Source organism: Microplitis mediator, chromosome 3 (genome assembly GCF_029852145.1).
Source record: "Microplitis mediator isolate UGA2020A chromosome 3, iyMicMedi2.1, whole genome shotgun sequence".
NCBI classification, from domain to species: domain Eukaryota; kingdom Metazoa; phylum Arthropoda; class Insecta; order Hymenoptera; family Braconidae; genus Microplitis; species Microplitis mediator.
The window spans coordinates 16,694,083-16,707,716 of record NC_079971.1 but is presented as its reverse complement, the minus strand read 5'-3'; the positions used below and the strand labels follow the sequence as shown (position 1 = coordinate 16,707,716).

The following is a 13,634-nucleotide window of genomic DNA, read 5'->3' as shown; positions in this document are numbered from 1 at the left end:
TTTATACAAGTACCTTTGCCAATTTCCAACACTAGTATCCAGGTACTCACAATTTCTCAGATCGGGAATCCAGATACCTATGATTTCCTACATTGATCCTTATATAAATCTATACACTCCTATATTAATTCCTATGAATTCCCATGCGATCCCTCAAGGGTTTTTGATAGGGTAGTCAAAAGTACAAGGAACTTTTGTCTTTAAAACCTTTGATACCCAAAGATTGTAATGCTTTTTGTGATAATTTGAAATACATCCGTGAAAAATAAATATATGTTTTTCTATAACAGGTAATATTATCTACAAGCAGTGTTGAAATATAATATTGTATATTTTTTAGATTTTACAATTTTGTTTGAAAGTTTTTATTTGAAATCATTAGAAGTATTCTTGAAACTAGCTAATATTAGTATCACATACTAATATTAGCTATAATTTAAAAAATCATATTTCTCACGACAAATTTGAAAAAAATACAGTATTGTCATAATCAATATATAATAACACTAATAAGTTTAATAATAATATTGTTACTTGGTTAAGAATAATTGAAAAGTTGATTATATATTCCTGAATAAAATGATCCAAAAAGCCCCTTTATGTCTATGCTTTTATATCAATTAAGAATACAGCAAACACGTATGCTACATTTTTCAGCAATTTTTTGGTGCAGCAAACACGTACCTCACAAAATGAGCAAAAAAATAATAATGAAATATATTTAATATTACAGTTGTCTTGAAAATTTATAGGAAGTTTGATAACTTTTTAGATTTGTAAAAAGAATTAATAAAAAAAAAGCTAGAAGTTCATTATAAAACGTTTTTTGTCTCTCCTGAAAAGAAGTAGTTTTTGAGATACGAAGTTGCGTCAGAAAACCCTCGATATATGGGTATTGTATAATAATAATCGTATGAGAACCTATGCAAAAATATCGCACAGATTTTTTAGTTAGGTTCTTATCGTTATTTTGTAATTATAAAAAAATGTAAGATCAACGGTTGTATGATGATATATAAGTATTTCATAGTTATAATTGTATAAGTATCAATACAGGAATATCACAAGAATTTTTCGACTTATTTAAAAGATTATTTGAGACTTTAGGGTTGACAGTTAAATTTATAAGTATTTTATAGGTATAATTGTATAAGGATTTATACAAAAATATTAGGCGCTGTTATCATTAGAATTCTTAAAGTATTTTGTGAGGTTCTATGAGGTTTTAGAGTTGACAGTGATATATGCATGAATAAGTATTTTATCATCCAGTTTGGCTATCCTTTTTTTTTTTATTTCTAATTCTTCTTCAGATAATTCTGACAATAGTGCCACAGGAGGTTTTTTTTTTCCTGATTCCACTGCTTTAGATAACTCCTTCTCAGAATCTAAAGTGAAACATCATTATTAATTATGTAGTACGCTTATTATCTACAATCTGGAACGATATAAAGGTAAATGTTAATAAGTATAAAAAGATTCAATTGCAACCGAAACTGCTGTTCCTGCAGTACAACAAGAATTATAGTTCTATACGGTTCAATAAGTTATTTGACATCGAGCATAAGTTCTATGAGTTTTTATCAGTTCCCATGAGATTCTGTAAGTTATCACAAAGCTTTATGGTTTTTTGTGAGATTTTATTGGATTTATACTTTTGCTCACTGTCAATTATTTTGGCCGTAAAAAAAGTATTGAATTTATAAGTTGTTTTAAACATTTGATTAAATTAATGGAACTGTAAAAAGCATTATAATACTCAACACTCAATTGAAATAGTATTTTTATAATTTTCTATGTATTCAATAAATTTATTTACTTCAAACTTCAAAGAAACAATTTTCCTTTCTCCTAGGTAAAGACTTATATAGAAAGATATTGTCTTTAACCTCTCTGATTTCGGTATAATTTGAGTATAAATCGTGCTTGAAATAGATATTTTTTCAGTATCATTTAAGTATGAAAAGTTCAAAAACATACCCAAAACATTAGACGATTTGAGTATAATCTGGGTATGAATTGGGTATAATTCTTAAAATATACCGAAATATTTATCAATTTCTACTATACCGGAAATGAACCCAAAAGAAATTCAAATTTTCAGTTTAAACAAATTCACTAGTATAGGGATTCAAACTATTTTGTAGACGTTGGACCTTTCAAACAATTTATAAATTTAAAAGTAATGTGGTCGCAAATTGCGAGTGATTTTTTTTAATAATTTTTTTCGATAATCAATTTTTTGATCAAAGAATTGAAGATTATCGGTAAAAAAAACATTATAAAATCGAAAAAATGAACAAAAACCGAGAAACTACCAATTATGGTGATTTTTTGGCAAATCGAGAAATTTAAAGCTTCGGGACATTAAGAAAGAAAAATCGCAGCGCTTTGAAATTTTCACGGTTTTTTCAGGACACTTTGAGGTTGAAAAAAAAAAACGTCGATATCCTTTGTTCATCCGTTATAACCAAAGTTATAGCAAGATTTCCGAATATCCTTAAATATGCGAATTTTGACCTATTTTTTTAATAAACATTATCACTTCAAAAAAAATTTTTCTATCAAAAGCCACTAATTTTGCATTATAGAGAATCTTTTCCAGTTTTCAAAACTCTACTTCCATTCTCTGTACAATCAATACGTCCAGAGTTATTGATTATCAAAGCCAAAATGGACTTTTTTGCTTTGATCAATGATAACTCGGCGCCAAATCGTCGTAGAGACTTTTTTAGACCGCCAAATTAAAGGGCTTAAAATTTCCTAAAAGAATCATGAGGTCGGATTATCCAAAAAAAATTATTGAAGCCCATAGACTTGTTGGAAGACAAGCAAAAATTTTGAAATTTTTTTTTCGTCGGTTTTCTTAAAGTTACTCTGGAACCGTGCATGATAAAAAAATTCGAGGTCCAGATCTGAAAACTAGAAACTTGAGGCTACAATTAGCATTTTTTTTGTTTTTTTCTACGACCATTTTTCACTGAGTTACAGCATGTTGAAAATTACCCAAAAATTTCGAATTTTTTTTCAATCCCTTAATTTTTGTGACCAGTGTAAAATGAATTTATTTTGAATTTAATGCTGTTTGAAATAAATATTTTTATGCTGACTAATTTTTGATACAAAATTATAAAAAATTCATAAATTCATCATTGAAAAACTATAATATGAAACACAGTAATTTTTATTTTCATTTCAACTTATAGCAATCGTTTATCAAAACTTTACTCCCGATTTATAAAATTTCAAGATTTATTCTGATATGCCTGTCAAACATAACGTATTTCATACTTGGTGATTATTAAAAATCAAAGACTTCAAAAATCATTATGCTACCTTATAATTTTTTCTGCGTACCTGTTACTTTCTACCAATTTTTCATTAAAATTATCATAATTTATGATTTTTTAAAAAGATTTAATAGAAATTGACAATAAGACAGTATAGTTTAGTTTATATCAAGCTTCATTCCTCTCCCTGTAAGGGCATTCTCAGAGAGCACCCCCTCTTTTTTAAAAATATACAATGACTTTCAACTGTCATAACCGTATTAAAATTTTATTAACTGATTAAATGAAAATCATTCATTGAAAAAAGGACAACGTCGAAGTAATTCCGCTGAAATATAGAATTTGAAAATAACTACTTACAGCTGTTATCAATTAGGAGTTAAACAAAATTTGATGAATGAATTTTAGTCTACAAAATTTGAAAATTCAAATTATAGAATTGACATGAAGATTTTGTTGAAATTTATTTAACAAATTTTGTTCAACTCCCAATTGATATCAATTGTAAGTAATTTTTTTTGAATTCTATATCTCGGCGAAATACCTTCTGCGTTGTCCTTTTTTCAATAAATCCTTTATTTTTTTTTAATTAATTCATAAATTTTTGATACGTTTATGAGAATTGGAAGTCATTGAAAACTTTTAAAAAGTGGGAGGTACTGTCTGAGAATGGCCTTAAGGGAGGGGGGGAGGGTAGTTTTTAAAAATTTTTTTTCATTTTTTTTCTGAATGAACAATATGTCAAGAATATTGTGTACAAATTTTGAGTCAATCCGAGTAAAACTAACGGAGTTACAGCGTTTCAAACGACCGGCCGTGACACCTGATTTTTAGACCTGCCCCTACATACCCCAGTAGAAATCAGCTGCAATTTTCTTTTCTTTTTCTGAATCCTTTTTTCCGTCTATTGTCTTTTAAAGGATGTAAGCTGATGTCTCGATGTAAGTATAGAAATTCATGTTTTTTTATTGATGGTTTATTTCAAATTTTCACGTATAAAAAACTTTAAATCGATTTTCTCGAAAACGTCATTTTTAAAGTTCGTGGACATGATAACTCAAAATGTACTGAACCGATCCTTTTGAAAATTTGAACATTACTGCTTCTCATAAATCAACAGGTAACCACTGAGAGTTTTTTTTTTTTTTTCATTTTTTTATATTTTTTAATAACAAATTAACCGCGATTTTTTGAGCTAAAATCGCGTTTTTCACTTCCAAGTCCTGTAAAAAATCGAAAACAAAAAATAAATAAATAAACTCTTCGTGGTTACCACACAAAATACATCACCTTTAAAATGCATATCAATTTTTTTTTCTGATGTTCCTGTAAGGAGTTATGATGTTCACCGCAAAACAACTTTTTTTGAAGGCACCTCGAGAGATTCAACGTCACCGGCTTATTTTTCAATATTTTCCAATGAAAATTTTTTCTGATATAGTTTATAAGTTGTACAATAATATGTTATTAAGTTAAATAAAATTATATTACTCATTTTGCCGAGAAAAAATCATAAAAATATACTTTTTTTTCACCTTTAAAACCCTACCCCCCCCCCCCCCCCCTGAAATAGTTAGTTAAAACTAAATAAAATTGGTTATAAATTCATATTTCATAGTTTGAATTGTTATAGATATAGTAAATAAATGTTTACAATTAAAATTAATGAAATTATTTCTAAGTTGGAAGATTCAGACTACTCATGTTTCACAAAACAGGTTATATTACTTCGATTGGAGAAGGTACTTTGAAAGTAGGAGGAAGCGAAAGTGACGTCGCTACCAAGAATGGACAGAAGCAGACAAGCAACCAAAAGTATCTATAGTTTACATAGTTTCACGCATGTCGTAAGCAACAAATACTGAATTTATTTTTCAATCATTCAGCGTGTATGTCATGTTTATAAATTTTGACTTCTTAAATGCTATCTACTTGTTAAAGAAAAACGATTATGAAAAATGGTGAAAAAGTGCAAGTGATGGTCTAAAAAGTGTTTTGTCATATATTTTAAAACAACCACATATAAAAATTGTAACGCACATAAAATATTAATTGAACATCAATTGTCAAAGCCAAATTATTCGCTTACAGTATATTGGTGATTCAGAAAAGTCAGTGTACACAACATAATAGTGAATAGGTTATAAAATCGGATATCTCTCAATTTCTTTCAATGGAAGTATTTCTATAATTCAAATTAAAAACTGCAGTAATAAGCTTAAAAAAATGACTCGAAAGTTGAGCAAATTTATTATTCTTTTTGATAATACAAATCTTTTATATTTTCCTGGTCATTTTTTATCTGGAAGAGTACTCATTGAACTGGATGACGAAACATGGTAAGTTTGTTCATTTTAACGGTACTCTTAAATAAATGATAACTAACTGTTCATTGAAAGTACAAGGATGAATTAGAATTATACATAATCATTGTCACCTTCAAAGATCTAATACCATGAGACCTAATCCAACATTATAGTTTAATTTTGTTGACGAATGTTGTTTCAGTAATTAGAAATGGATACTGAAAAATTTTAGGAGTGGTGCGAACGGTATTTATATGATATTTACCTGTACAATCGAGAGTCTAATCTACTAGCTTTGTATGTTGAAGTGATATATATATTAGAGTAGTCCAAAAAAAAAAGTTTTTTTTCCTATCATCTCAAAAGTTTCTCTAAGGTATAAAAAAAATTCTCGCCAAAGGCAAGCTTGATATTCCAATTCTACGACGCGCGCAATAATTTTCTGTTTTTCCATATAAATATCATATGGAAAAATGTTTTTTTTTCGTTTTCGTCAGTTAAAACTACGAAAAAAATTTCTATGAATCTGAAATAATTTTTAGCTTTCTGGAAGCAATTTTTTGGTGACTGCAAGATTTATTCATAAAGGCCCTAAGGATATAAGTATGGTGAATCGGCCCCGGAAAGATATTTGAATGATACTTAGAGGATATGTAGGTACTAATAAAATACTAAGATCCTGAAAGTTTTAGATGTCTAACTAAATCCGTTTCCAAGAAAATAAATATTATGTAAAAAATAGAAAAATTTTTTTTTCTCAGGATTGGCTTGACCGATTGGTCTAAAAATTTAGTATGTTTTGGGAGCTCATAATAGCTTTCAAAAAAAATAATTAACAGTTTTATAGCTTCATAAGATCCTTGAAAAGAAAATTGTTTTTTTCTAAATTGTTTTTTCTAACTATGATACAATTTTGGCACAATTATGAGACTATTTTTTTTCAAACATTCCATATGTACTCCCCTATAGCACATAATTATTTCAGATTTTTAACAAAGGTACGCCCTCGTTAAAAAAAATAAAAACCATTTTTCAGCTCAATTAGTGCATCTATTCAAAAAGTTTAGGCTATATTTTTTTAATTTAATGCATATTCAGATGGTTTGTAGCTATCAGAAATAAGATTTTGTATTTAAAACAATGACAAAAATTTTTTCATCAATGTAAAAAATTTAAATAGTTAAAAATAATTTATTATATATTAATTTTAATAAATATTTTTTAAAAAAAATTTTTGTTTCACAGCTTGATGATCAGAGCATTTTTTAATTATTTTTTCGTTGGCACTATGAATTTTTCCAAAAACGATTCAATTTGTTTGAAAAGATTCTCAAAATCGTCGCTAGGTGGCGTCTTGCAAAAAGACAAATGATAAACAATAGATAATTGCCGAGTTCGTGGTTTTTTTTTATACATCTCCAATCGACATTTTCCACTGTGTTTAGGTTTCCACTATATTTTTCCCGGCCCCGTAGACCTAAAAAACAAAACCAATAAATTAAAAAAAATTTTGTCTCGAACTTTTTCTTATGATTCCGCAAAAACCGTGGCTTAAAAAAACATTTTGCTGGAAGATCTTCAAACTAGAGATTTCAAGCTTCAATTTGCTTTTTTTATTTTTTCAATACGAATATTTTTTACGAAAATACAGCCTTCCAGAGTCACTAAAAAATTTATAAAATTTTTTTGTTCCTTTAATTTTTTGGATAAGTGTATATTAGACGGCCAAAAAAATCGACTATTTTTTTAACTTCCCGCCAAGAAAATCGACGATTTTCGAAAAATTGGGAAGTTATTGTTTTCACCCCGATTCGCGAAAATAGAAATTTCATCAGAAGTCGACGTTTTGAGGTCCTAGGAAGCTATTCTGACTATTTTCAGAATGACGTCCGAGTGTATGTATGTGTGTGTGTGTGTGTGTGTGTGTGTGTGTGTGTGTGTGTGTGTGTGTGTGTGTGTGTGTGTGTGTGTGTGTGTGTGTGTGTATGTGTGTATGCATGTGTGTGACCGGTCTATAACTTGTTAACTAATGAACCGATTTAGATGGTTGAGGCGGCAATCGAAAGAGCTTGTTGACCATCAACTTTTCTGAAAATTTCAGATCATTTGATCAAGTAGACTCGATAATATTGGCGAATTACGAAAAAAAAAATTTTTTTTTTCTTAGTTTTTTATTGATTTCTTAGAAACGACTTATACGATCAACTCCAAAATTTTATCAGCTCTAGAACTCAATAAAATACGCCGATTGCCACCTCAACTATCAAAATCTATCAAATATCGTGGGAGAAAGAAATGCTAAAATCGGTTTTTTTCGAAAACAATGGCACACAAAAGTATTTTCGAGCTCGAAGAGCTCGAAAATTTATTCACAACAATGTTTCCAAGCTCGAGGAGCTCGAAAACAGCGGGAAGTTTTGGGGCTGGCCCGCAGGGTCAACCGATAGACAGATTTTTTTTTTCGATACTACATTTTTTGCTAAATTCACTCCTTCGAAAATTATTCAAGGTTGAAGTAGAGTCGAAACGAGTTCAATAACCTGATTAACTTTCAAAGGAGTGAATTTAGCAAAAATTGTTAAGAGACCTTTTTTGTAAAGCATTAAATTTCCTTCAAGAACATGTATCTTGAGTAAAAAAAATTTTACTATTTCTAGTAGTTACAAAAATCCAAAATAGAAAGAAAGAATTTAAAAAACAAATCAATGTTTAAGGCACGGTTACAAGGAAACGGCTCATTTTACGTCAATTTACTAAGAGAGAGTTTTAGTAGGGAATTCAACTTCTTTCAAGAATATACATTGCTTAAATTTTTTAGATAGATGATTTACGAGTTTTGGGTAAAAAATGAAATTTCTGTCAAAAAACTAATGGTCGTCACGATACACCTCTTAATATCAATATTAAGGGCTCAAACTTATACAATGATTTTTTTTAGTCATCAGGAATATTATTTCACGGTATCGAAAAAAAAATCTGTCTATCGGTTGACCCTGCGGGCCAGCCCTGAAACTTCCCGCTTTTTTCGAGCTCCTTGATCTCTAAAACATTTGTTGTGAATAAATTTTCGAGCTCGAAGATACCTTTGTTTCTCTTTTCTGTGAGCTTTTCAAGCTCAACAGGGTTACGTTTTAAGTTAAAGTTTAAAAATTTAAAATCTAAAATAATAAATGAATGAGCATCTTTTATATTTGTGCACAACTATGTTCAATAATTAGCTCAAACATAAGTATTTACGTGATACGTTGTATCTATATCGTGTAAGTATATCCTGATACGAGCGAACATCACGATTCTAAGGCAATCACTTCCGATGACTTATATAAAGAAGACATATTAGTTTTGAGTAATTTTGTTGAGTAATTATTATGTTATTCAATGAAAAAAGCAGATATTGATTGAACATTTATTATTCCGTTGACGATATCTCTCGAACGGATTATCTGATTGGGACGTTTTTGGCAGCAATCGAATGATTTGATCGAGTTCTGGAGCTGATTAGATTTTTTAATTGATCTATTCGATAGTTTCCGAAATATTCACGAAAAACGAAAAAAACGATTTTTTTTCATTCTTTCGTCGACGATATCTCTCAAACGGATTATCCGATTAAAACGGCTGAGGTGGCAATTGGCGCGTTTTATTGAGGTCTAGAGCTGATAAAATGTTAGGAATGATTGGTTTAGTCGTTTCGACGATATTTGCAAAAAACCAAACCGTTTTCTACTGTTTCTTTTGTCGACGATATCTTTTGAACGTATTATCTGATTGAGACGTTTTTGGTGGCAATCGAAAGCTTTTATCGAGTTCTAGAGCTGATTAGATTTTGGAATTGATCAATCCAACAGTTTTCACAATATCAAAAAAAAAACGAAAAAAAAAATTTTTTTTTTTTCGTATTTCTTAAATATCTCAGAGTTTATTTGACTAAATGGTCTAAAATTTTTTTGAAAATCTGAGTTCAGAAGATATCTTTTGAATGCCGCAAGAACCATCTAAATCGGTTTATTCATCAAAAAGATATGAGAGGTTTACATCCACACACACACACACACACACACACAGAGACATCGCTCTGAAAATGTCAGAATAGCATCCTAGCACCTTTAAATGTCGACATATGATAAAAACCCGGTTTTTGAAAATCGCGGTGAAACCAATAACTTCCTGAATTTTTTGAAAATCGTCGATTTTCTCAGCGGGAAGTTAAAAAAAAAAAAAAGTCCATTTTTTGGCCTAGTCTAATGTATATATCGTCTATAGATGCAAAAATATTTTGAGCATTCCCTCATAAAAGTAAAAAACGGTTTTTTAACGGTTTAAATACTCTCACTATTTACTAACAGTTTTTTAACCGTGTACAAACGGTTTATTCACAGTAGTAATGTGTGAAAAATAAACGGTTTTCGGATCAAAGCAGTACCGAAATCGAAAGATTTACACTGTAAAAAATTCGGAGTGAATTGGGAGTGAAATAAAATCCGAATTCACTCCGGATTCACTCCGCCACTCGGAGTTCCGGAGTTTTAAAAAAAATCACTCCGCATGGGAGTTTTTTTTTAGCGAAGTGATCTCGGAGTGACGCGGATTTTATTTCACTCCCAATTCACCCCAGTCCGGAGTTTTTATTCTTAAATAAATTAATGTTAATTTATATGAAATTGCTAAACAATGTGTGTGTGTGTGTGTGTGTGTGTGTGTGTGTGTGTGTGTGTGTGTGTGTGTGTGTGTGTGTGCCCGCGTGTGTGTGTGTGCGAACGTGTGTACAAATGTGTGCGTGTGTGCAAATGTGTTCGTGTGTACAAATGTGTGCGTGTGTGCAAATGTGTGCGTGCGTGTGTGTGCGAGTGCGCGTGTGTGCCTAAATATGTATGTGTGTATGTGTGTGCATATCAGCTGATCAATAACGTAATACGCGAATTTTTACTTCGATTTTATTATGTGGAGTTATGTTTTATTAATAATATTTTCAAAACTCCGTTCCGGAGTGAATTTCACTCCGGAGGGATTAAATTATTAAGAAATTATCTACTCCGCGAAAACTCCCCTGCGGAGTGAATTTCACTCCGAGGGGAGTGGATAATTAAAAATTCATTCACCCCCCATTCACTCCGGATTTAATCCGCATTCACTCCGCGAATTTTTTACAGTGCAATAATGATTATTCCTTTGAAATTGAACTTTTTTTTAAACTGTTTTAAAATCGTTATTAAACAATTATAATACTTCATCCAATCCGTTCTTAAACGGTAAAAAACCAATGAAGAAACAGTTAATGAATAATTACTCAATTGAAAAAATTTCTGTTAATAACTAGAGTATAAGTAATACCTTACGGTAAATTACCAGTTAAAAAACAGTTGAGATAAATAGAAGGTCGATTGTTTTCCGATTGAATATATTAGATTTTTTTCTATATCACGATAATCAGAAATTTTTTAGCCTAGTGGAGATACAAAAATGTCGTTTAATTTTTTTTTACATCGCAGAATGGTGAAAAATATGGTAGAAGTATTATTAAAATTTCTGTCTTATTATTTAGATACTTTCCTAATTTCTCATAAATAGTAAGATTAATGATTTCAACCAATATCCTGTATTAGTAAAATAGGTGCTTTATAATATGGAATAGAAATAAATTGATTATCTGGATTCCTTCTCTAAAGAAAAAGATAATACTTTGGGATTGGAGGAAAGAAAACTTGTGATAATCATCAAAGTTTACAAAGTATTCTTGAACGGATCACTTTTGATTCGTGAATATTTACACATTCAGGGTAGTAAGCTATAACGGACCTTTTTTTTTTTAGTTTGGAAAGACTCGGCCGTTTTAAAACACACTTCATATTGTTATTAACTTGTTTTACAATCGTTTATAGATAGCTTTTGTATAGTATTTTTACAGTTAAATAATAGTTTATAAGCAGCTTTCCATGCGTTAAAAAACTATTTCCACATGTAAATTAGACCAAGTAAAGATTCGGTATTAACTGTTTATTAACTCTATTTTATACGATTTAATTTACAGTTTTTATCTAGTTGTTTAACAGTTGATTCTTAGTTAACTTTAATACCGTTATATGACGGTTCTAAAAGCGCACATGACAACTCTTTATCAACTTTCTTTATGAAAATAAAACAACAATATTCTCTTAGAAATTCTAAAAAATTTATCATTTTTTTTTAAATACTCTATATCGTTGTTGGGATATTTTCAATAACAAAAAAAAAGAGAAAATGAGACAACAGTTATGAAAGAGTTCAAATATCTCTATTTTCCCAAGGATTTTCCGATTGTACAATTATCAATATTAGCAAGTTTTAAAACATCCCGGGAAAAAAAGTTCTTATATGCCCCGGAAAAAATGATTTTACCTAATCATATATGAAGTTATATATAATCATGCATGATTATATATGGGGTCATATATAATTATATATAATTATATATGACCCCATACATAATTAGATCTGATCATACCTGGCTGTTATAAGCCCATATATAAGTCTATATATAATCAGATCTGATTATATATAATAAGTCTATATATAATTAGATCTGATCAGATCTGATTATATATAAGTCTATGTATAATTAGATATGATCATACCTGGCTGTTATGACCCCATATATAATCATACATAAGTCTATATATGATCAGATCTATTTATATATAAGTCTATATATAGTTAGATCTGATCATACCTGGCTGTTATCCCGGGAAAAAATGATTTTGCCTAATCATATATGATTATATATGTTCATATATATGATCATACCTGGCTGTTATGACCCCATATATAATCAGACATAAGTCTATATATGTCCAAAAAAAACATTTAATAAATGAAAATTAAATTATTAATTTAACAAATCATATACTGCAAAGATATCTTGAATTTTCATATGTATAATTCAATTTATTTCAGAAACAACAGATTTTACAGCCTTGGCTTACAGGACCTTTTTTGTAGCGAATTTCATTTCCTACAAATTTGTCATTTACTTTTTACGGTAACTACAATATTTTCTACGAAAAACTCAAAAAATACGCAAAAATCGCTAAAAATCGACTTTTACATTTTTTAACTCTGACCCCGTTCCTGTCACATAAATTTTACTGTAGGAACTTTTGAAGTATAAAGGTTCCCCTACAAGTTCTGCCTATGGACAGTAAAATAACGTGAAATGCAGCAGAGCTATAGATAATTAAAAAAAAAAACCTCCACTTTACATGCTAAATGAATGGGAAAATTTCAAATTCAATTAGCGAGTTGTTAAAATTAAAATTAAGGGCTCAAATTTTGTGGAAAATTTTTTTTTTATGTCTAGAACAATATTCCGTCAATGGACCAAAAAAAAAAAAATAGTCGTTTCAAATGAGCCACCCTAGTCTATATATAATTAGATATAATCATACCTGGCTGTTATAACTCCATATATAACCATATATGAGTCTATATATGATCAGATCTGATCATCTATAAGTCTATATATAATTAGATATAATCATACCTAGCTGTTATAATCCCATATATGATCATATATAAGTCTATACATGATTAGATCTGATCAGACATGATTGATACAAACCCATATATAATTAGATATAGGCCTATATATAATTAGATCTGATCAGACGTGACTGATATAAACCTATATGTAGTTATATATGTCTATGATTAAATCTGATCAGATTTCATTGATATGAAACCTATAAATATTTAAATATATATATATATATATATATATATATACATATATTAAATAATATGACAATTTTTTAATATCAATGTTATTAAATTTTTATTCTGTTAACTATCAATCAAATTTAAATCCCCAATACTTAAAAAATGTTCAAAGGATTCGGCAGTAATTTAAAAGTATAAAGTATCAATTTGAATATTTGAGTTAAGTAATGCCATAAACGTTTCTTAATTGTAAGTGTATAACAGACTAGCGGATCAGACTACAAACCATCGATAACCAAAGTTAAGCAGCATCGGCGTTGGAAATTAATTGGATGGGTGACCTCGT

General features: G+C 29.3%; 1 protein-coding gene and 1 long non-coding RNA gene across 6 annotated transcripts in view; one reads left to right on the top strand and one right to left on the bottom strand.

Annotated features, from left to right (window-relative positions):
• Window positions 1–491: 491 nt before the first annotated feature.
• Window positions 492–4,942, bottom strand: LOC130664989 (uncharacterized). Its single transcript, XR_008989497.1, has 3 exons — window positions 4,581–4,942; window positions 4,141–4,513; window positions 492–1,388 (listed from the first exon to the last, which is right to left on the bottom strand). It is a non-coding gene; the product is annotated as an uncharacterized LOC130664989 (long non-coding RNA).
• Window positions 4,943–5,075: 133 nt separating this feature from the next.
• The window catches only part of LOC130664988 (arrestin domain-containing protein 3), a 63,954-nt gene continuing 55,395 nt past the window's right edge, over window positions 5,076–13,634 (top strand). For all 5 annotated transcript variants that reach the window (XM_057465219.1, XM_057465218.1, XM_057465216.1 and 2 more), the window contains exon 1: window positions 5,076–5,629. In XM_057465219.1, the coding sequence (XP_057321202.1) occupies window positions 5,617–5,629 (13 nt within the window). In that variant the 5' untranslated portion in view covers window positions 5,076–5,616. The remainder of the gene's footprint in view (window positions 5,630–13,634) is intronic.